The sequence below is a fragment of the Schistocerca americana genome, chromosome 8, assembly GCF_021461395.2.
Source record: "Schistocerca americana isolate TAMUIC-IGC-003095 chromosome 8, iqSchAmer2.1, whole genome shotgun sequence".
NCBI classification, from domain to species: Eukaryota; Metazoa; Arthropoda; class Insecta; order Orthoptera; family Acrididae; genus Schistocerca; species Schistocerca americana.
This window is the reverse complement of record NC_060126.1, coordinates 269,532,347-269,556,429: the sequence shown is the minus strand read 5'-3', so window position 1 is coordinate 269,556,429 and position 24,083 is coordinate 269,532,347. Positions and strand designations below refer to the sequence as shown.

Here is a 24,083-nt window from a genome sequence, read left to right as displayed (position 1 = left end):
TAGCATATGCTGAAAGTGAACAAGACGACAAATTTTGGATTCCACGTTGATTGTTATAATACAGTAGGGCCGTAATACATTATAGGCTATGAAAGTCAGGAAAAGTAACTTTTTCATTAAAACACAAATACCTATTTTGAAAAAGCAAGAATAAGCAAAACGGGCTCTGTAACGTGCCAAATTCTGAGGTAGATGTTAGGGGCAAATCTGTCATCTCGGTTCATTGCGGAAATAATTTACAGACCAATTTAGGAGTAAAAGAATTTTGTCACTGTAAAACGTTTGGTTATTTTTATAAGTAGGGACAGGAAAATTCTGCAAAAACAATAATGCATAAAATAATGCTAAATTAGAAGTTTCCAGCAAATAACATGAAATCTGTGACTATGATATACTGTGAAATCTGCAATTTTGCAATGTATAAACATGTTGTAAAAATAAGTAAAGCAATTTATTAATATTCATAACTGATAGTTACTGAATATTGAAACTTTATTTTGGTTTCTAATCTCTTCAAGGCTGTGTGCTTGGGTATGATCTTCAATTCACAACCCATTTTCTGCATGACAAACTTTGATTTGACGATATGAATAGCACCAAAAATTAGCACAAAAACACAATCAAATTTGTCAAAAAGTAACAACGAACTTGGCCATGAAATGAAATGATTTTTTCCTGTTCCTATCAATAGGTTGTGCTCCTATTGTAGAAAAGAGCAAGGGGTGGAAATGACACCGCTAATTTGGTGGTGATGACTGTTCTAGCCAAGCAGCATCCTGAATGGCAAAGATTATATTAGAAGTGCAACTAAGTCATTACTTGACGTCATGACGGCTCACCACGACAATTTGAAATTGTTGCAAGTGTTAGTAACACAGTTAGTTTATTTAATCAGTTAGAGTACAATTAGTGACCCAATATTCTTGAATAGTGGTGTGGCCTAGAACACTTCACTGTGAAGAGTGTTATCTGACTACTGTGGGGACTGGCTGTATGCAGCTTGCATAGTTACAATTCACTTGCATTTTATAATAGAGGCTTGCATTATTCTTTGCATCAGTGGAAGTCTTGAAATTTAGTATAGCACAACTAGCCCAAAATTCTGTAAAGATTCTCACCTAATTTCATTGCATATTTTTGCAGCATCAAGAAACCATTAAGATGAGCCACAAACAGTGCTATTAACTACTGAAGGGGGGAAATCAAAGATGAGTGTTCGAATTTATTGCAGGAAGTGTTAGTCAGGAACTGTCACCTGAAGAGGCTCAGACTTTAGCTTACTATTGTTAAATGTAGGGTGAAAGTGGCTGTGTCCAACTTTTTTGTGGTTCTTTACAGTCTGAATAGTTCTTTTGAGGTGCGTGGACACTCAGGCAAGTCGCAATTGATTATCCTGGCACTTAAACAAGAAAATAATGTTTATAAGAAACAAAAACAAAGGTTCCTCCCTTCAAAATTTTTCCCATATAAAACATTGAAAGGAAAGATTAAAATTAATATCACGATATATTTTGGATACACATGGAAGTAGTAGAAGGATGCTATTAAAAAGAGAAATATAGCAGGGTGTATATACGTGCAAGGATAGGAAAAGAATTTCCTAGACTTGCCGGTTAAAAATACACTGTTTCTCAGGTGATTATACAATTTTCCCATGTTAAGTGACAACATACTTTCCCTCTGAGCTGCAAAATCTGTCAATCCTTTGACTGGTACAGTTTTTACACACTAGCACAGAACTTCCCAGACGTTTTGGAAATGAAACCCAGCAAAATACTACATGTCCTGGAAAGATCTTTGATGTGCAAATCATGTATACAGCATATTTTCATGTTAGGAAAGTATAAATACGAATCCCTCCAAATCCAGCACAGTAGCTTCTGAAGCACTGAAATCTAGACTGCACTGCGTTTTTGTCTGCCAATCATAGCTCGTGTCAATCTCGGTGGTCAATGAGAACAGATGTTACAAGCAACGGACATACAATTAGTCAGCCATAGCAACATCACCGTTAAGTAGTGCAAACACACAAACAAGAAATTAATATTCATGCAGTATAACTACAAGGAAAGCTAAGCTTTAAGATACATCAAACACTAAAGTGCAACTAAAATTTTAAATAATGGCATAAATGGCTCGTCTTCTGGGCCCAAAATTTTTCTAGGTGGCTGGCCTCGATAAGTGAAGTTTTGAAAGAGAGAAAAGCTCCGAGATTTAAGAAATTCATCGCACATTCTCACGCTCAACATCATTCATACTGCATAAAATGAAAACGTTATATTTCTCAAACCACCATTCACAATATTTTTCCGCAACCTATTAGAAATGAAAACTGTCGTGATGTCAAACTACATCTACATTTATACTCCGCAAGCCACCCAATGGTGTGTGGCGGAGGGCACTTTACGTGCCACTCATTACCTCCCTTTTCTGTTCCAGTCGCGTATGGTTCGCGGGAAGAACGACTGTCTGAAAGCCTCCATGCGCACTCGAATCTCTCTAATTTTACATTCGTGATCTCCTCGGGAGGTATAACTAGGGGGAAGCAATATATTCGATACCTCATCCAGAAACGCACCCTCTCGAAACCTGGACAGCAAGCTACACCGCGATGCAGAGTGCCTCTCTTGCAGATTCTGCCACTTGAGTTTCTAAACATCTCTGTAACGCTATCACGGTTACCAAATAACCCTGTGACGAAATGCGCCGCTCTTCTTTGGATCTTATCTATCTCCTCCGTCAACCCGATCTGGTACGGATCCCACACTGATGAGCAATACTCAAGTATAGGTTGAACGAGTGTTTTGTAAGCCACCTCCTTTGTTCATGGACTACATTTTCTAAGGACTCTCCCAATGAATCTCAACCTGGTACCCGCCTTACCAACAATTAATTTTATATGATCATTCCACTTCAAATCATTCCACACGCAAACTCCCAGATATTCTACAGAAGTAACTGCTACCAGTGTGTGTTCCGCTATCATATAATCATACAATAAAGGATCCTTCTTTCTGTGTATTCGCAATACATTACATTTGTCTATGTTAAGGGTCAGTTGCCACTCCCTGCACCAAGTGCCTATCCGCTGCAGATCTTGCTGCATTTTGCTACAATTTTCTAATGCTGCAACTTCTCTGTATAATATAGCATCATCCGCGAAAAGCCGCATGGAACTTCCGACACTATCTACTACGTCATTTATATATACTGTGAAAAGCAATGGTCCCGTAACACTCCCCTGTGGCACACCAGAGGTTACTTTAAAGTCTGTAGATGTCTCTCCATTGATAACAACATGCTGTGTTCTGTTTGCTAAAAACTCTTCAATCCAGGCACACAGCAGGTCTGATATTCCGTAGGCTCTTACTTTGTTCATCAGGCGACAGTGCGGAACTGTATCGAACGCCTTCCAGAAGTCAAGGAAAATAGCATCTACCTGGGAGCCTGTATCTAATATTTTCTGGGTCTTATGAACAAATAAAGCGAGTTGGGTCTCTCACGATCGCTGTTTCCGGAATCCATGTTGATTCCTACAGAGTATATTCTGGGTTTCCAAAAACGACATGATACTCGAGCAAAAAACATGTTCTAAAATTCTACAACAGATCGACGTCAGAGATATTGGTCTATAGTTTTGCGCATCTGTGCGACGACCCTTCTTGAAGACTGGGACTACCTGTGCTCTTTTCCAATCATTTGGAACCTTCCGTTCCTCTAGAGACTGGCGGTACACGGCTGTTAGAAGGGGGTAAGTTCTTTCACGTACTCTGGGTAGAATCGAATTGGTATCCCGTCAGGTCCAGTGGACTTTCCTCTGTTGAGTGATTCCAGTTGCTTTTCTATTCCTTGGACACTTATTTCGATGTCAGCCATTTTTTCGTTTGTGCGTGGATTTAGAGAAGGAACTGCAGTGCGGTCTTCCTCTGTGAAACAGCTTTGGAGAAAGGCGTTTAGTATTGCAGCTTTACTCGTGTCATCCTCTGTTTCAATGCCATCATCATCTCGGAGTGTCTGGATATGCTGTTTCGAGCCCCTTACTGATTTAACTTAAGACCAGAACTTCCTAGGATTTTCTGTCAAGCCGGTACATAGAATTTTGCTTTCGAATTCACTGAACGCTTCACGCATAGCCCTCCTTATGCTAACTTTGACATCGTTTAGCTTCTGTTTGTCTGAGTGGTTTTGGCTGTGTTTAAACTTCCAGTGAAGCTCTCTTTGCTTTCGCAGTAGTTTCCTAACTTTGTTGTTGAACCACGGTGGGTTTTTCCTGTCCCTCACAGTTTTACTCAGCACGTACCTGTCTAAAACGCATTTTACGATTGCCTTGAACTTTTTCCATAAACACTCAACACTGTCAGTGTCGGAACAGAAATTTTCGTTTTGATCCGTTAGGTAGTCTGAAATCTGCCTTCTATTACTCTTCCTAAACAGATAAACCTTCCTCCCTTTTTTTATATTCCTATGTACTTCCATATTCAGGGATGCTGCAACGGCCTTATGATCACCGATTCCCTGTTCTGCGCTTACAGAGTCAAAAAGTTCGGGTCTGTTTGTTATCAGTAGGTCCAAGATGTTATCTCCATGAGTCGGTTCTCTGTTTAATTGCTCGAGGTAATTTCGGATAGTGCACTCAGTATAATGTCACTCAATGCTCTGTCCCTACCTCCCGTCCTAAACATCTGAGTGTCCCAGTCTATACCTGGTAAATTGAAATCTCCACCTAAGACTATAACATGCTGAGAAAATTTATGTGAAATGTATTCCAAATTTTCTCTCAGTTGTTCTGCCACTAATGCTGCTGAGTCGGGAGGTCAGTAAAAAGAGCCAATTATTAACCTAGCTCGGTTGTTGAGTGTAACCTCCACCCATAATAATTCACAGGAACTATCCACTTCTACTTCACAACAGGATAAACTACTACTAACGGCGAGAAACACGCCACCACCAGTTGCGTGCAATCTATCCTTTCTAAACACCGTCTGAGCCTTTGTAAAAATTTCGGCAGAATTTATCTCTGGCTTCAGCCAGCTTTCTGTACCTATAATGATTTCAGCTTCGGTGCTTTCTATGAGGGCTTGAAGTTCCGGTACTTTACCAAAGCAGCTTCGACAGTTTACAGTTACAATACCGATTGCTGCTTGGCCTCCGCATGTCCTGACTTTGCCCCGCACCCTTTGAGGCTGCTGCCCTTTCTGTACTTGCCCGAGGCCATCTAACCTAAAAAACTGCCCAGTCCACGCCACACAACCCCTGCTACCCGTGTAGCCGCTTGCTGCGTGTAGTGGACTCCTGACCTACCCAGAGGAACCCGAAACCCCACCACCCTATGGCGCTAGTCGAGGAATCTGCAGCTCACACGGTCGCAGAACCGTCTCAGCCTTTGATTCAGACCCTCCACTCTGCTCTGTACCAAAGGTCCGCAGTCAGTCCTGTCGAGAATGCTGCAGATGGTGAGCTCTGCTTTCATCCCGTTAGCGAGACTGGCAGTCTTCATCAAATCAGATAGCCGCCATAAGCCAGAGAGGATTTCCTCTGATCCACAGCGACACACATCATTGGTGCTGACATGAGCGACCACCTGCAGATGGGTGCACCCTGTACCCTTCATGGCATCCGGAAGGACCCTTTCCACATCTGGAATGACTCTCTCCCCCCCCCCCCCCCCCCCCCCCACGGAGTGCACATTGGTTTTCTTCCCCTCTCTTGCTGCCATATCCCTAAGGGGTTGGTTTTCTTCCCCTCTCTTGCTGCCATATCCCTAAGGGGCCCCATTACGCACCCGACGTTGGAGCTCCCAACTACCAGTAAGCCCACCCTCTGCGATTGCCCGGATCTTGCAGACTGAGGGGCAACCTCTGGAACAGGACAAGCAGCCATGTCTGGCCGAAGATCAGTATCAGCCTAAGACAGAGCTTGAAACCAGTTCATCAGACAAACTGGAGAGGCCTTCCGTTCAGCCCTCCGGAATGTTTTCGCCCCCTGCCACACCTTGAGACGACCTCCCACTCTACCACGGGTGAGGGGTCAGCTTCAATGCGGGCAGTATCCCGGGCAGCCACAGTCTTAGTCCGATCGGGGGATGCGTGGGACGAGCTGGCCGTCCCCGACAAACCCCCATCCGGACCCCCACAGTGATGCCCATTGGCAACAGCCTCAAGCTGTGTGACCGAAGCCAACACCGCCTGAAGCTGGGAGTGAAGGGATGCCAACTGAGTCTGCATCCGAACACAGCAGTTGCAGTCACTATCCATGCTAAAAACTGTTGTGCAAAGAATGTCTGAACTAATCTACAGAGAGCACAAATAATTCGACACAAAATTTAAACGGTTATTAAAATACAAGATTGCCTAGTAAATGCAGTAATGCTGCTACTTGTGCACTGCTCGGCGGCAGAAGGAGACTACGCGATTTGACACCGTTCAGGTACTAAAACGCGATGCTACAACTCTCAAATACTATAATACGCCCAAAATTTATGAATTAAACAATGCAAATACCAAAAACACGCAAAGAAATTAAGAATTAAACTATGTAACAAATATGTGAGCTAAGAGTATACTGCTTGTTGCTGCAGCTGCTTATCCAATGGCGGCGGGGAGCACACTCATCAAAAGCAGTTTGTTGCTACTTGAGTACTGTACAGTCTTCGTTCCAAAGCCTTTGACATTTTGCCCTTAGCAGATGCTTGTGTGAGCATTGTGTTTTGTTGTTGTAAATGGTACATTTTCTTTGCAAATTAAGTTCATGGTTTCGCAGCCATGTTTAAGGTTTTGAACATAAGTTTTATTTTGATGTTGTTCTCTTGTTTATGCTTTATTGCTGCAGTATTATTCTTCAGAAGCAGGTAAAATTAAATTCTTTGTTAGAGTATCAGTTCTTACCAGCTAAAATTACAAATATTTATATATTCATTAAAACATGAAAAATTCCCAGAATTCTAAAATATTACATTTTTCCCAGATGAGAAAATTCCCACATTTTCTTCGGATTTCCCAGTTGTCTCGGTGTATACAACCTGCATAATCAAACAATGGAAAATAAATCTAGGATGGAATGTAACAATATGACGACACACACACACACACACACACACACACACACACACACACACTACAGCCTCTGGCAGCTGAAGCCACACAACAGTCGCATGTGAGAGTTACGCGTGCTTTTGTGTGTGTGTGTGTGTGTGTGTGTGTGTGTGTGTGTGTGTGTGTGTGTACTTTCGAAAAAGGCCTCACTGTGACAGTATTTTTGTTGAGACTATTTGCGACTCCGCACCTCCGCTACCTATCATCAAAGTAGGCTTACATGTGCAATAGTCTCAACAGCAGCTAATAACAAAGCCATAGTACTAATATCTACAGTGAGTACAATTGTAAAATATTGGTTAAGACTGTGCCACAGAGAAATAATTCTAAATCATATCAATGGAAAGATATCAGAAGGATGGTATAAAGGCAATATTAATTACGGTAAGTGTACATGAGATACTATTATTGAAAGAAATATTATTTGCACAATTAAGTGGAATATCAATATGAACATAAATAATACATCGCTGACTGAGATAAAAATATTTATGTTTGCTTGTGGTTATCATTAATGAACAAGACACAGAGTAAAGATATCCAGTTTTGTGGCAACGGGAACAAGCAGGAAAATCAGTAACATTAAAATTTAGTTATCGCTTGGTGTTTTACATCTCATTTTTAAGTATCTTAATGCCTAGTCATTTGAGTCATATTCAGAACCAGTGATATAAAGGCTAATTTGCAATTCACGCAAAAGTGTTTCGATTGAATATCAATAATAAGATAACAGACTGATGAGTATCTGTAAATGATAAAAACTATTTTAAGGAGAAGTAGCAGTGAACAAAGCATCTTTTTTTCCCAGTGGCCAGCAGGCCCACACATTGAAACGTAAGTCTGCAGATAGTATTATGGTACAATACTGAAATACAAAGAGAGATCCACTATCTGAACTGATTCACAAACAGTACCTTTTTCCTCTGTTTATGACTTTGTGCACAACAGTACACTATCAGGATATATTCTTAGACATCATTACAGTATGTGTTTCCCACTGACAGAAGTTAAAGTGAAGGGCATACCCTTCATGTATAATTATATATCGTACTTGCATTATACAGTAGTAAATTAAATAAATTTATATCTTCTGAAGAATGATGTAAAATGATTGATCTCATGAAAGAAAGAATGAAAGAATTAAATTTCAAAATCAACTAGTACCTGTAAATCCTCTCGTCACTAATGAACATTGTAGTCATGGTGTGCAACAGTCAGCCTCCATAGGTGAGGTCACTAATGCATGTCTTTGCAGTAGCGTCCTATTCTGAGGAATGTCTGTACAAATCCTGGCAGTGGAAAATTTTCAGTGTCAGCATTTGTCTGGCAAGGGAAGGAGGTGTGGTAGTATAAAGTTCATCATCATCAATCTCTATGACAATGTTCTGGGTTAAATTCAAAACCTATTCACAGTACCTAGTGTCTCATGAAGTGAGAGGTTGTAACACTGCTTATTGTGAACAGTCTGTGGTACGGCAACATTACTGTATTTACTCTAATCAAAGCCAGACTTTTTTTCCAGTTTTTGTAATCCAAAAAAACTGCCAGCGGCTTAGAATCTAGTGCAAAGTAAGCGTAAATTCTGAAAAAATGCTGATAGGTGCCGCCACATCTAACTCCTGCCGTCTAATATATGTAGCGCTACACAGGCATGCTTTGCAGGCACAAAGATAAATAATGGCGCCAAAACCTCTGCGCCAGTAAAAAAAAAAGTGAGAGACGAGCTTTTTTCCTCCGCCCTGAGTTTCAACCACTGCATTTTCATACATTATCCAATGAAGTAAAGACAAATTCCGTATTGTTCATCTTCAAATGTAACAGCATTTCAATGTACTACGAAAATCCGACTGGCAAGACTGTTTGGGATGTTTGTCAATATGGCCAACTCTACTTTCTGAATTTTTTCCTACCTGTGAGAAGAGATGGTCACTAATAGGAACTTTTATGAATTGTGAATCACATGCAGTATTCTCTTCACCATGAGAATAATACAAATATAAACATTTTGTCATGTATTCTTTTGTGTTTGCTACTATCTCATTTAAATCCTGTCTACCTAATAAACTATGAAACTAGAGTGAGACAACATCAAATGCAGAAGAATATACATATCATGTCATGTTTATATTCATATTATTCTTATGCCTGATAGTGATAAGGTCAGAAATGAAGCACAGCAATTGACTAGATTTTTAAATCTAAGATGACCAATTTCTGTGCAGAATGTAATGTACTAAAGAGGCGCCTGCAAGGATTTTCAAACGGAGAAAATTTTTTGCTAAACTCTCATTCAGAACATCTTCTATCATACCCAGTCTATTTGGTTCTTGTTGATCGTTAACAAAAAAGCAACAGTGCAAGTAACAACAAATAGCAGTCTCTTGCCAGTGTTTCACTAATGAGACAATTCCTCTCTCTTTAATTGTAAGCAGCGGTAGCGTGCACAGAAGCTAGCCAGGCGCGAGTGGCGACAGGCCGTAAACACTCATTATCAGAATGCAACAAACAATGCACGACACAGTACAGTAATGCATTTTCAACTTAGAGTGACGTAAACACCTATAACAAAGAGAACAGCACTTATCAGATCAAAGAAAAATAAGCAATCGATTCAAACCAGACGAAGCACGTGAAAAAGGAAGGGTACCCGTATAAATATGGACGGAGCGCCTGACACACAGCAATGGCTACCTGGTAAAGCTTAACTGCTAAGCTTACAACTCGAACCAAACTACTGTAGCTATATCGTCATTTATTCGACCTAAATGGACCAACTCTGTTTCGATTTGGAGGGTCGGCCTAGAACTTTTTTCTCCCCTTGAATTTTGGATCTCAAATTTCAGGTGCGGCTTAGATTCGGGAAATTTTTTTTTCCTTGATTTAGAGTCATTTTTCAGCTGCGGATTAGATTCGAGTAAATACGGTATACTCCATGGCCCCCTTGGTGCTCTTCAAATGCCCTTGTTGCTTCTCAAAAGATTACGCTACACACCAGCACCAAGTTTCACCATCCCCTTCATTTTATCCATTACAATACAAACCCATCACTATATTATTCATGAACTCATCACAGTCATCCACATAACACAAAAATGTAACTGACGTATCATAACAGTTCAGAGATAGGCAGCAACAAGCCACCTCCACTAAGACCTCGTCAAGAGTGGCAATTCCTGCACTGCTCTCCTTTGCTCATTTCATCAGCATAGGACAACTCTGACTTGCCCATCAACCCATTATCAAAAAAATTAGATTCTTTAAGTAAGAAAAACAAAATGCAGCAATCTTGTAAGTAACAGGAACTGTTTAAGAAGGAAGGATAATTAAGGTTAACATCCCATTGGCGACAAGGTTACTGGACGAGCAGAAACTCAAATTGGAGAAGGAAGCTGGCCCAGCCCTTTTCAGTGGAACCATTCCGCCAAGTGCTGTAAAGATTTAGGAAAGCCAATCTTGATGGCTGGACTGAGATTCAAACCACTGTCTGCTCAGACGCAGGTCCAGTGTTTTACCACCATGCCCACTAGGTCAGTAATTCGAAGAAAATACCGATGGTAATTTGATGATGATAAATTCAAACGAACTGTTACCAGGCCCTTTGCTTCAGATTTTTACTTATGCTTTTAGAACTTACTGCTGCAGAAGCTTCTGAGCCCACATTTTTTTTCCTTGATTGATCACACACACACACACACACACACACACACACACACACACACACACACACACACACACAAAAATCATCAAGGCTTTCTGAACTCTATATAACTACAAGTGAACATCAGTATAAATGATCTTGGAAAGTTACTTACATATTTCCCAAGGCAACTTCACACAACAGCAACAAGCCAACAGGGTTTGTTTTTGATGTGCAGCAATAGTTTGCTGACTTAGATACCATGTCAGCAAAGTATACACCTTTCCCAAACATGTACCCAGTCACTGGAGCTTCAGGTGGGGCAATCCGCAAGCCCTGCCGATTAAAATTAAAACTGCTAGTGCAAGCAACTTTTTTTTCTTTGCAGGAACAAGGCAAGAGGAAATTTAACTAACCTGTGATAAAATTCCAGCAAAGTTTGTGAGCCTTGAACCATGCCACAACAATTTTCGGTTTGGCAATTTCTTGAATGGAGCATACCTCTTCACTTCCTCATGCCGTTTCACTTTGAATACCTTTAGCATTAAATACAAATGACAAATGTCAATCATGAACAGGAGAAAAGGAAGAAAACATTATTCCTAACCAGTAACTTTCCACATATGCTCACACCAAAACATAAAATGCTACCACTCATAGAAATGTACTGCTCCTAAATATTATAGAACTCCTAATGAGTGTTCAGAAATTGGTTCCATTACAGTAACTAGACTCAATTATTCACATGGATGGAAATGAAACAATAACTCTCCTAATTTCCTCTGGAGCTATGTCTGCCATATTTAATTTCTCACATTTTCAAATCTCTTCAACTCTTAGTAGTAGTTTATTTCCCCTTTTCTAAAGCTCATCTCTCTTCCTTGACGTTTGTAAACTTTACTGCTTAATTTTTGAACAGCCTTATTTTCACTAACACTTTCTACTTTTCTCTTGGAAAGAAATCCACTTGTTCTGAAAGTTAACATTTGGATCACTTTTTGTCTGTGCTTTGGGCTGTTGTAACTACAAGAAAGTGTTTCAAACTATTCCTATGAAAAGTTCCACACTCAAACATAGCTAATTTTTCCTACAAGCAAGTTGAGGCACAATTCTTACATAATTAAATAAAATGCAGAAATTCTGTTTGTTGGAAATTTTAAAAATTTAAAATAAACCTCTCTTTAAATGTAGTTGTTTTAGTAAATCTAAGAAGTAATATTTGTGTTACACTAACACTTATGTGTACAATTCTAGACTTGTTAAATATCACTTTGCTAAAAGAATTGTTCAAATGATCTATGGAACATACAGCTAACTAACCAACCTCCAAAATTTCAAGTTCATATTGCCTGTGAGTTTCAGCATGAGTATTTTCCACATATTTCTGCAATAGGCAGAACTCTTCACAGTTTTTATCAAGCACTTCTATATCAGCATGTAGCTGTTTGTAATAATTATCTACAGGATGAACATTTTCTTCAGCTGTTTTGTTCGCATTGCTTAGCATATTGTAGGCAATTTCAATTTCCATCAGACTGTCAAGAAGCTCAATTTTTTGCTGGAAAGTGGAAAAAATATAATAAACACCGAGTCTTAATCTGTTTAAAGGTTAAGTGTATGGCCACATATTCGTTTTATTCAAATCACTACTACTACCCACAATACATTAATTAACAACTTGATATATTGGCAAAATGATTAGTTTTATTCTAGGCCTCACTGGTAAATTATACAGAAAAGGCAACAAACACTGGCACAACAAATCAAAACTTAATAATGAAAAGAACCTACTTTAATTTAAAAAACCATTTAACGTAATGGAAGGCAAAGACTTGCGTAATAATTGTAAATACAACAGCACTGAAAAGAACATACTTTTATTACACATCATTTACACATGAGCTCAAAAAGTTCTAAGAAAAACCAGTTGCATGCCTGTGCAGTCAATGCTAAATTATATATTTTACTGATAAATACGTTACTTTTGAATCCAATAAACAGAAACAGCATTTGCTGGCAAAACACAACATTACTAAAGATATAGCTATAAAGGCAGAATATACATACCTTAATAACTTCTTCAGTTCTGATTATTGGAGGATTGTCAATACCAAAGTCATGTGGGATCAGGGTGTAGAAGCGATTCGACGCATCAATGAAGCGTGAATCTGAACCGCCCTTCTTCACTAATTCTTGTAGGTCATTCAGCACACTGTAGGCGGCTTGTATCTGCTTCTTGCTTAGCTTTCCCAGAGGCATTTTCTCCAAATCCAACTGAATGACACACAAGTTCAAATGAATGTACTGCTACATAAAAACTAAAGCCTTATTTCATCACATAAATGCTTTATAACACAAGCTAACACAAATGGACAGACACTCTGGTGTTTTACCGTGAATGCAAAATTATGTTTGTATACAATCAGTCAATACTCAAACCATTTCAGAATGAATGGTAGTCTATGCACTACATTTGTAAGTAAGAATGTGTGTACACACAAACACATGAAAGAAAGAATTCCCTCACATTACTGCCCAGAAACCTGCATATTTACTATTAAATTCCTCAGAATTATTAATTAAATGACATCTCACAACAGCAATGTAGTCATTAAGGCTCAACAATCACAAATTCCCTTTGGCGTCCTGATATCATGCTGACCTTCATACAACAGTATAAGCCACAAAGAATACAATGCAATGTTTATGGAGGAAGCAGAATTAATTTCTAACCAGGCTTCATGGTTAGATTTTATAATGCATAATGATTTCTCCAGTGAAGTTTTACACTGCACGTTTTGATCCTATAGTCTGGTAGTGGTTTCTGCAAGCCCGCTTAATTTGTAGGAGAAACTTTTATAGGCTACTGAGGAACAGGGTAGCATCATCACCTTCAAATATGAGACATAATGTTATTAAGAGGTTAGCTACAGAGAGCAGAGACACACCTAAGAATGAAACTGCCATCGCCAAGGGAGAGAACTGTCTTATGTATCTTACTATAAGATGACTGAATATTTGTTTTTGTTCTTGTTGTGTTCTTCAGTCCAAGGACTGATTTGATGCAGCTCTCCATGCTACTCTATCCTGTGCCAGCCTCTTCATGTATGAATAACTACTGCAGCCTCCATTTTTCTGAATCTGCTTACTTTATTTATCCTGTGGTCTCTGTCTACAGTTTTACCCCCCTCCACCCACTTCCCTCCAATAATAAATTTGTGATCCCCTGATGTCTCAGAATGAGTCCTATCACCTGATACCTTCTTCTAGTCAGTTACGCCACAAATTTCTTTTCTCCCCAGTTCTGTTCAGTATCTCCTCATAAGTTGTACATTCCAAAAGCGGCTTTTCTCCTTCTTGCCTAAACTGTTTACCATCCATTTTCACTTCCATACGTGGCTACACTCCAGACAAATACTTTCAGAAAAGACTTCCTAACACTTACATCTATATTCGATGTTAACAAATTTCTCTTCTTCAGGAATGCTTTTCCTGTCATGTGAATGTAAGATACCTCTTTTCTTTGTAAATTGACTAATTAAAATAGCAAGATATTTTGTTGATGAAGGTATCCACCTAAAAATGTAAACATTATACCTATTCTACTCTTATGCCCTCTTTTGCCAAAATTTTGATAGTACAAGGAGAAATAAAATAAACTAAGAGAAATGATTTACATTAATTTTTATCTTAACTCCCTTTTTTCTTACTAAGCTTACTGCGGTATCACCACACCAACCTGAAAAATTGTTCATATCTTAAATTCAGGGTGTATATGCAGAGAGAGAGAGAGAGAGAGAGAGAGAGAGAGAGAGAGAGAGAGAGAGAGAGCGAGAGAGAATAAATAATTAAAAATCCCAAATTTTCCCCAGTTATAAAAATAAAAAACATACTTTTTCCCCCGTGAAAATACACTACTTCCATGGTGAAAAATGCACTTTTTCCATAAGTGACAGTATACTTTCCCTCGGAGCTGTAAAAATATCAATCCTTTGAATGGTAAAGATTTTATACACGAGCATAGAACTTCTCGGCATTTCAGGAAAAAGAAAAAGAGGCAACAACATCAACACTGCATATTTTTGTATTTGTATTACAAAAGTATACATTTGAATTGCTGCCCCCTGGTAGAATTTTGCAAAGAGAACAACTTAATCATAGCTAACACTTAGTTCAAGAATCATAAAAGAAGGTTGTATACGTGGAAGAAGCCTGGAGATACTGACAGGTTTTAGATAGATTATATAATGGTAAGACAGAGATTTAGGAACCAGGTTTTAAATTGTGAGACATTTCCAGGGGCAGATGTGGATTCTGACCACAATCTATTGGTTATGAACTGTAGATTAAAATTGAAGAAATTGCAAAAAGGTGGGAATTTAAGGAGATGGGACCTGGATAAACTGACTAAACCAGAGGTTGTACAGAGTTTCAGAGAACAATTAACAGGAATGGGGGAAAGAAATACAGTAGAAGAAGAATGGGTAACTTTGAGAGATGAAGTAGTGAAGGTAGCAGAGGATCAAGTAGGTAAAAAGACGAGGGCTAATAGAAATCCTTGAGTAACAGAAGAAATATTGAATTTAATTGATGAAAGGAGAAAATATAAAAATGCAGTAAGTGAAGCAGGCAAAAAGGAATACAAACGTCTCAAAAATGAGATCGACAGGAAGTGCAAAATAGCTAAGCAAGGATGGCTAGAGGACAAATTTAAGTATGTAGATGCTTATCTCACTAGGTGTAAGATAGATACTGCCTACAGGAAAATTAAAGAGACCTTTGGAGAAAAGAGAACCACTTGTATGAATATCAAGAGCTCAGATGGAAACCCAGTTCTAAGCAAAGAAGGGAAAGCAGAGAGGTGGAAGGAGTATATAGAGGGTCTATACAAGGGTGACATACTTGAGGACAATATTATGGAAATGGAAGAGGATGTAGATGAAGATGAAATGGGAGATAAGATACTGCGTGAAGAGTTTGACAGAGCACTGAAAGACCTGAGTCGAAACAAGGCCCCGGGAGTAGACAACATCCCATTAGAACTACTGATGGCTTTGGAAGAGCCAGTCCTGTCAAAACTCTACCATCTGGTGAGCAAGATGTATGAGACAGGCGAAATACCCTCAGACTTCAAGAAGAATATAATAATTCCAATCCCAAAGAAAGCAGGTGCTGACAGATGTGAAAATTACCGAACAATCAGTTAAATAAATCACGGATGCAAAATACTAATGCGAATTCTTTACAGACGAATGGAAAAACTGATAGAAGCTGACCTCGGGGTAGATCAGTTTGGATTCTGTAGAAATTTTGGAACACGTGAGGCAATACTGACCCTACGACTTATCTTAGAAGCTAGATTAAGACAAACCTATGTTTCTAGCATTTGTAGACTTAGAGAAAGCTTTTGACTATGTTGACTGGAATACTCTCTTTCAAATTCTGAAGGTGGCAGGGATAAAATACGGGGAGCGAAAGGCTATTTACAATTTTTACAGAAACCAGATGGCAGTTACAAGAGTCGAGGTACATGAACGGGAAGCAGTGGTTGGGAAGGGAGTGAGACAGGGTTGTAGCCTCTCCCCGATGTTATTCAATCTGTATATTGAGCAAGCAGTGAAGGAAACAAAAGAAAAATTTGGAGTAGGTATTAAAATCCATGGAGAAGAAATAAAAACTTTAATGCTCACCAATGACATAGTGATTCTGTCAGAGACAGCAAAGGACTTGGAAGAGCAGTTGAACGGAATGGACAGTGTCATGAAAGGAGGGTATAAGATGAACATCAACAAAAGCAAAACGAGCACAATGGAACGTAGTCAAATTAAGTCGGGTGATGCTGAGGGAATTAGATTAGGAAATGACACTTAAAGTAATAAAGCAGTTTTGCTATTTGAGGAGCAAAATAACTGATGATGGTCGAAGTAGAGAGGATATAATATGTAAACTGGCAATGGCAAGGAAAGCGTTTCTGAAGAAGAGAAGTTTGCTAACATCAAGTATAGATTTTAATGTCTGGAAGTCGTTTCTGAAAGTATTTGTATGGAGCATAGCCATGTAAGGAAGTGAAACATGGACAATAAATAGTTTGGACAAGAAGAGAATAGAAGCTTTCGACATGTGGTGCTACAGAAGAATGCTGAAGATTACATGGGTAGATCATATAACTAATGTGGAGGTATTGAATAGGATTGGGGAGAAGAGAAGTTTGTGCCACAACTTGACTAGAAGAAGGGATCAGTTGGTAGGACATGTTCTGAGGCATCAAGGGATCACCAATTTAGTATTGGAGGGAAGTGTAGAGGGGAAAAATTGTAGAGGGAGACCAAGAGATGAATATACTAAACAAATTCAGAAGGATGTAGGTTGCAGTAGGTACTGGGAGATGAAGAAGCTTGCACAGGATAGAGTAGCATGGAGAGCTGCATCAAACCAGTCTCAGGACTAAATACCACAGCAACAACAGCAACAACAACAACAACAACAACAGATTCGAATTCCACCAAACACAGCACATTAGTTTCCGAAGCATTGAAACCAAGATTGAAATATGTTTTTGTAAGCCAATCTTAGCTCATGTCACATGATCTTGCCAGCTAATGACAGCAGATATTCAGAGCATGTATTAGCCAGCCAACAGCAACATCACTACTAAGTATTTTCAAAACACACATAAGAAAAGTTAATGGTTTAAATTGATGTACATAGTGTAGCTACAAGAAAAGCTATGCCTTTTGGCTGTTACACTTTATGATACACCACACGAATGTATCAGTAAAATTTTAAATAATGACATCAACGTCTGGCCTTCAGGGCTCACAAATCTTTTAAGTGGCTGGTCCTCAATGTATTAAGTTTTAAATGAGAGTCAAACATTCTGTGATTTAAGAAATTCATTATAGCGATATGGCCCATCTGTTTGTATACTATTAAAAGATCTTGTATGACGTTATAAAAGAAATAGATCAGAGGATGCTGGAGCATTGGATTTTGTAAGCCACATTTGTATGTCCAGACTGGCACTTAAGTAGGCCCAATCTGATATTAAGCTTTTCAGTGCAGTTTCTGGGATACAAATTTTCTTGGAGTATCAGTACTGTAAGACGTTTGGTTCTTTATCATGGCGTAATGCCATAGGTACTAGACCATGAAACTGCGTACTTTAAATTCTATGAACGGTTGCAACTAGTCAATAGAGTGGAATGAAACATTTTGTTTCTAATAAATTGATTGCCTCTGCAGAAAAATTAATAAAAGCCACCTTTATTTATCAAACCAACAAAAATAGCTTCATTGCTCTGCAAGGCAATTAATGCTTGACTGCAAAAAAAGTGGAAATAAAATAAAAATCAGAAGCAGACTAATTACATATTTTAGCCTTCCATAATTATGTGAATGTATTTTAATTCACTTGACAGCTACCAGCCACAGAAATCAATTTTCTTTTCATTTGACTTGAGAACTGTAAACGAGGAGTAAACAGCAAAATTAACTAAATGTAAAAACGGTTCACATAGGGACTAATCCCTCCTCACTACAATCCAGACTGTTCTGCACAAGCGCGAATATGGCAGCTTGGGCACGACAGAAAAATTTTTGCAGGTACTACTGCTGATACAGCTAACAGCCAAACTTCCAGAAGGGGGAGAAGGTACTGCTCATATGCATATGCAACTCAACTTCGCATGGCAGCTGCTCAAACATTTGTGATGTCATTCTCATTGGCAGCTGTTTATTGTTATGAAGTATTCCACAGCCTACATCCTAAATCCTTTGAGACATTTTGCTGTTTATCAGTTCTTAAGAGTCAAAATTACAAAAATTTCATTATGACAAAATCAATGAAAAATTCTCAGACTTCTAAAAAAATCCTGGAATTCTAAAAAATCCCAGGTTTTTTCCAGTTTTCTCCCGAAAGAAAAAATTCCCAGGTTTTTCCCAAATTTCCTGGTTGTACTGGAGTGTATACACCCCGTAAATTCTGGTGAATAATATTCATTAAATATAAATTACACACTACATTAATACAGCTAGTACAAATACCTCGAACTCAATCATAAGCTTTTTCATGTTGTTCACATCAAAAATCATGCTGATCAGGTCATGGACAGGCTGGGGCAGTTTAGATTCCACTCCATTGGCAGCAACTTTCTGGACGCCTTCATCCTATAAATGATAATAATAATAATAATAATAATAATAATAATAATAATAACCACATTTAGCAATTGTGATGTATCAAGAGAGGACTTTCATACAGGATTTGGATCACTACTTAACACAAATCAAAGTTAGGTTCTAAGCGAACAGATCCAGACCTAACAAGAACCAATTTCCACGAGTTGACGCAGATTGCACGAGGAAAAAAGCCAAGGCTACCACTCTTGCCACAGAAGAACAAGATACAAAGGAGTGTCCAGATCTCCGTAACACATTACATGCATCAGTCATGACATTAGGACAATCACACAGGAAAGGTAAACACAGGTGGTGGAACACAACCTGTGATGATACCATAGACAAGCGAACTGGTTCACTCGAATGGACATCAGACAGCTGAAAGATGGGAATCCTTCCTGAAGATACAAAAAGTCAACCTGAAAAACAATTTCCCATGAAAACATGCATATGACAAACACAGGCTCATATAAATAGACCAGTATTTCCAGAGAACACCACTCAAAGTTTCTCTAAGAGATTCTGTGAGGGCTTTTCTTGGTATAAACCAGCAACACTGTGTTTTCCACCAAATTAATGGAAACAAACTAAGGGAACTGCATGAAACTTGTGTATTACTTTAAAAATTTATTGAACTGTGATCCTCCAATGGAAAGATTGCATTTAGAAAAACCTGAACCAAACCCATACTCCCATCCCCCAACAATTCACGAAATACAAGAGACAATTCAATCACTCAAAAATAATGAAGGGCCATGAGAGGACAACAACCATAGCAATAGGTGGAGATGATCTCATAAGAAGAGTTTGTACACTTTTAGCAAAAATATGGAAAATAAATGACTCCAAAGGACTGGAAGAAAGCTATTATACATCCATGGCATAAAAAAGGCAATAGACCAGACCCCAACAACTACAGAGGCCTATCTTCTGCCAGTTATATATGAGTTTCTATCCAACAAACAGATTGGTTAGTGTCAATGAGGCTTCAAGAAAAAGCCATATCATATGCTGAGCAGATTAGGTGTTTGAAGACAGTATTAAAGACATGTTGATGTACCAACACATATATCACCTTTATGGATATCAAGGTGGGGTACAATGGTTGACAAACAGTTTTGAACATCTTAGAAGAGTTTAGAGTAGACAGAAAGACTTGAGAACCAATCTGCCAGACCCTCACAGACACTACAACTCAAATGAAGTTTCTGGTTGATATGTCTGAAGTCTTGCCATCAGTTCAGCAAAGAGATGGCTTCTCCCCACTTCTGTTTCACACTGTGTTAGACAATGTCATCTGAGAATAGAGGAAAGAAACTGAAGGTATAAACATTGAGATCTCAGGGCAGATAGTCGAAGTGAATTGCCTAGCTTTTGCTGACAATCTAGCTACCTTCACTAAGACTAGTGAAGAAACCAAGTTCACCATAGAGAAGTTATGTGAGACAGCATCAAAGACATGCATCCAAATATCGTGTGAGAAGACTCATTTGATGGGAAATTTTATATAAAAGTATTTATATCAGAAAGATCCCACTACAAATTAAATATGGAACAATTTTACATGTGACCTCTTATAAATATCTGAGAAATTACAGTACCTCTGGACTAGAAAGTAAAACAAATTTAAAAAGGGCCACCAAACCCCAGAAAGTGTACAAAATAACCTAGAATCAGTACAATATCCATAATGCTAAACTTTGGCATTACACAACAGTCATTTCCTGCAGTACTATATGCACTAGTAACTACATTTTTAGGAGGCATTTACAAACTGGCAAAACTGCAAAATGAGAAATGAATGCCAAGGAAGATAACATAGAATGCAAAGTCTTTGGCATTCTAGTTGCAAATTACACATTTGTAGAGAAAACTTAAAAATCATTGGAAACAATGAACAGAGGAACACAAGAGGCAATGCAGCAAATTCATGAGAGATTTTAGGAAGAGAAGAAGAAAACTAAGCTGTCAGACTAAGTGAACAAAGTCATACACGCTCTTTAACAGGGCACAACAAAAAGCAAATAACAACAACGTATAAAACTGAAAATCCCATTACCTTCACCTTTAAATACACTCCCAAGGAGGAGAGAACATATAGCAGATTAACTGTAATTCTTCAATCAACCTTCAAGCTTCTTGCAATTGCAGTCTTTGACGAAACTGGGGATGTCCCTGGCTCGCAATGAAGATAGAAAGGCAGAGTACAATAGGATATTAACAACTGGCCATGTGTGAAGTGTATAAGAGCAACCATATATACACTTTTCCTGGAAAATCAAGAGCCAAATGCGGTTTTTCTTTTCTCTTCTCAATCATCATCAGCCTTCACACTAAATTGACATTGCAACCCATCTCTTCCTACACTGTTCTTATCATTTCATATCTGCATACCAAATGTACAAATGTCTTCATTAATAAATTATATGTGTAGTCTAATCTTTGCTTGCTCTTACCATTTCTCTCCTCATTACCCACCTCTTCATTTTGCTTTATTTATCTGCTTGCATAATTTATCTTAAAGCAAAAAATTAATCTTACATATCATTTTTCCACTGTGTTTCACTTGTATACTGTGCCAAAGATGAATAATTACATAATAGACATTTGCATCAGAAAATTTTTATTTCTTATTTAACTTAAAAACCATTACAATTTTGTAATTGCAAGGTTTTCAGAACTCTAAAAAAAGTTGTGAAAAGACTTAATTTCAAAGATACATGTGTGGGAGATGTATTGATTAACCCACATTTAGCAACAAATCCTTGCTTCCTGTATTCTGTAACTCACCTGCCCATAATCCACATCAATTGGGTGCATTCGTCCTGGCAATTTCATAAAATTATCTCTGTTTTCCCACAGGTTACCAGTTTTCTCTTCATAAAGTGACTTGAAGTGTCCAAGGGCATCATGCAATGTGCCCATGTCTTCAAGCTTGTTGCCACCAATTGTTGTACCAATTCGACCCCAGGCTCTAAATACCCAAAATCTGCAGACATAATAAGCAATTATTCTTATGATGTCGTCAAGACTTAGCACGAAGCAGGAAAAGTAACTGCCCTGCATTGTATACAATACTGCAAAACAGTTTTTATGCTACTTTATTCACCTTTTTATAGTCACAAAATTTCAAGAGTGTTTCACTGTCACATTCATCTCATTAGAGTAATGTTTCAAAACAATCACAACTTACGGCTACTGGAGCAAAACTGCACCATAAACTGTTCTGTATGGGCCGACTGAGTCTGTTAATATTTAGAACTATTTGTTTTTATGGGAACTGCGACAAATACACAACCAGGGTATATACGTGACCAAAAAAAATTCATTGAAAATCAATGTTCACTGACAATACACTATCCCTTGAATCTGTAAAACTTACAAATTCTTTGAATGGTAAATGTATTATATACTGGTGCAGAACTTCTGGCGCTTTAGGAAATGAAGCCCAGCAAAAAGCCATGTGTTCTGAAAAGATCTTAGATGCGTAGCAACATTTACACTGCACATTTTCGTATTGTGGAAATATAAATCAAAACTCCACAAATTACAACAAGGCAGCTTTCAATGCACTGAAGTTGAGATTACGATGCACTTTTGTCAACCAATCACTGTTCATCACTACTTAAGTAGCGTGACCACACAAATAAGAAAATTTACTTATTTATATTAATATACATTCAGTATAGCTACGTAAAAAGCAAAACTTTCACCTATTATACTGGTCAACCAAATTTTTTTTTATGTGGGTGTGGTTAGGCAGGATCCTGAGAGCACAGCTTAAATTGTAGCAGTTGAATATTTCTGACAAGCACAATTATAAATTCCATTGTTTTGTATTGAATGTTTCATGGGTTACCTGGCTGAAAAAAATGTTCTAACGAGCAGTTCAACTTTTACATAGGAAAGCCAATTATGCATGAAATTGCTCAAAAATTCATCTTGCACTTTTTTTTTTGAAGGATAATTATACTTTTTGCCATCATTATTGCATAATTCGTTATCTAAGAAAGAACTACAATAAATATGAAAAATTAACATTGGAATTTGGTCTTTTTTAGTGTGTTACCCTTTAAGATATATCAAACACAAATTTTATTAAATAATGGCATATGGCTAGTGTTCCACGCCCAAAATTTTTCTAAGTGACTGCCCCTCAAAGCATTAAGTTTTGAATGGGAGTCAAATGTTCCACGATTTAAGAAATTAATTGCACATTCTTACAAGTAACATAATTTATTTTGTGTAAAAGGAAATTTACTTTGAAAGTATTGCTTCTCAAACTACCAATCACAATATTTTCCTGCAACCTCTTATAAATGTAAACAGTTGCGACATCACGCCCATGGAAAGCAGTTGGTTGTTACGAAGTATTGCACCATCTTCATCCTAAGGCTTTTGACACATTTCGCTACTGGCAGCTGTTTGTGTGCGCAGTTTGTTTTATTGTAAAAGGCACATTTTCTTTGGAACTAAAATTTTATTTTGGCATTATACTCCCATTTATGTTTTCTTACTGAAGTATTATTCTGCAGTAGTGAGCTAAAGTGAAATTCTTTGTTAGTCTTACCAATGACAAATACAAAAATTTAACTGAAAATTAAAACAATGAAGAATTCCTGGTTTTCGCTGGATAAAAAATTCCGGGGATTTTCCCAGTTGTCCTGGGGCATATACACACTGACAACTTATTTCCTACATAAAAGAGTACTCACTTTCAAAGCTGCTGTTTCTAAACAACGATACTGCTCATGTTTATTTCCTAGTGTGAATTACACATTTAGGGTAACAACCCACAAAACAAAGACTGCAGCATCCAGTTAACGCCACTAGGAGCTTTGTATGCTACCTCTTTTTTCAGATGAACTGCAGACACTCAGTATCCTACCAACAAATGGAAGCCTGTCTTTAGCTTTATGACCATTCCACACTATATCCCAACACACAGTTATTCCCATGTGTAGGTATGGCACGACTGACTTTTAAGCAGTGACTTTAATGGATGGCATAATTCTTTATCTATTAGTACAGGTGTTAGAAAGTGGAAACTGTAGAGATGTGCAGTCATGTCAACCTCAACAACTAGCTCCTAATCTTTACATATAAAAGGAAATGTCCTGACGGGCTCATCACTCAGTCCAAACCGCTAAGGGTAGAAACTTTAAATTTAACAAGGA

The 24,083-nt window shown here is 38.2% G+C and overlaps 1 protein-coding gene across 1 annotated transcript in view; it reads right to left on the bottom strand.

Moving 5' to 3' along the window:
• LOC124545099 (poly [ADP-ribose] polymerase) overlaps positions 1-24,083 on the bottom strand; it is a 107,057-nt gene that overhangs the window by 9,663 nt on the left and 73,311 nt on the right. The window contains exons 12-17 of the mRNA XM_047123911.1: positions 21,697-21,895; positions 18,772-18,894; positions 12,796-13,002; positions 12,053-12,286; positions 11,145-11,264; positions 10,904-11,064 (exon numbers count right to left, since the gene is read on the bottom strand). Of these exons, the coding sequence (XP_046979867.1) occupies positions 10,904-11,064; positions 11,145-11,264; positions 12,053-12,286; positions 12,796-13,002; positions 18,772-18,894; positions 21,697-21,895 (1,044 nt within the window). The remainder of the gene's footprint in view (positions 1-10,903; positions 11,065-11,144; positions 11,265-12,052; positions 12,287-12,795; positions 13,003-18,771; positions 18,895-21,696; positions 21,896-24,083) is intronic.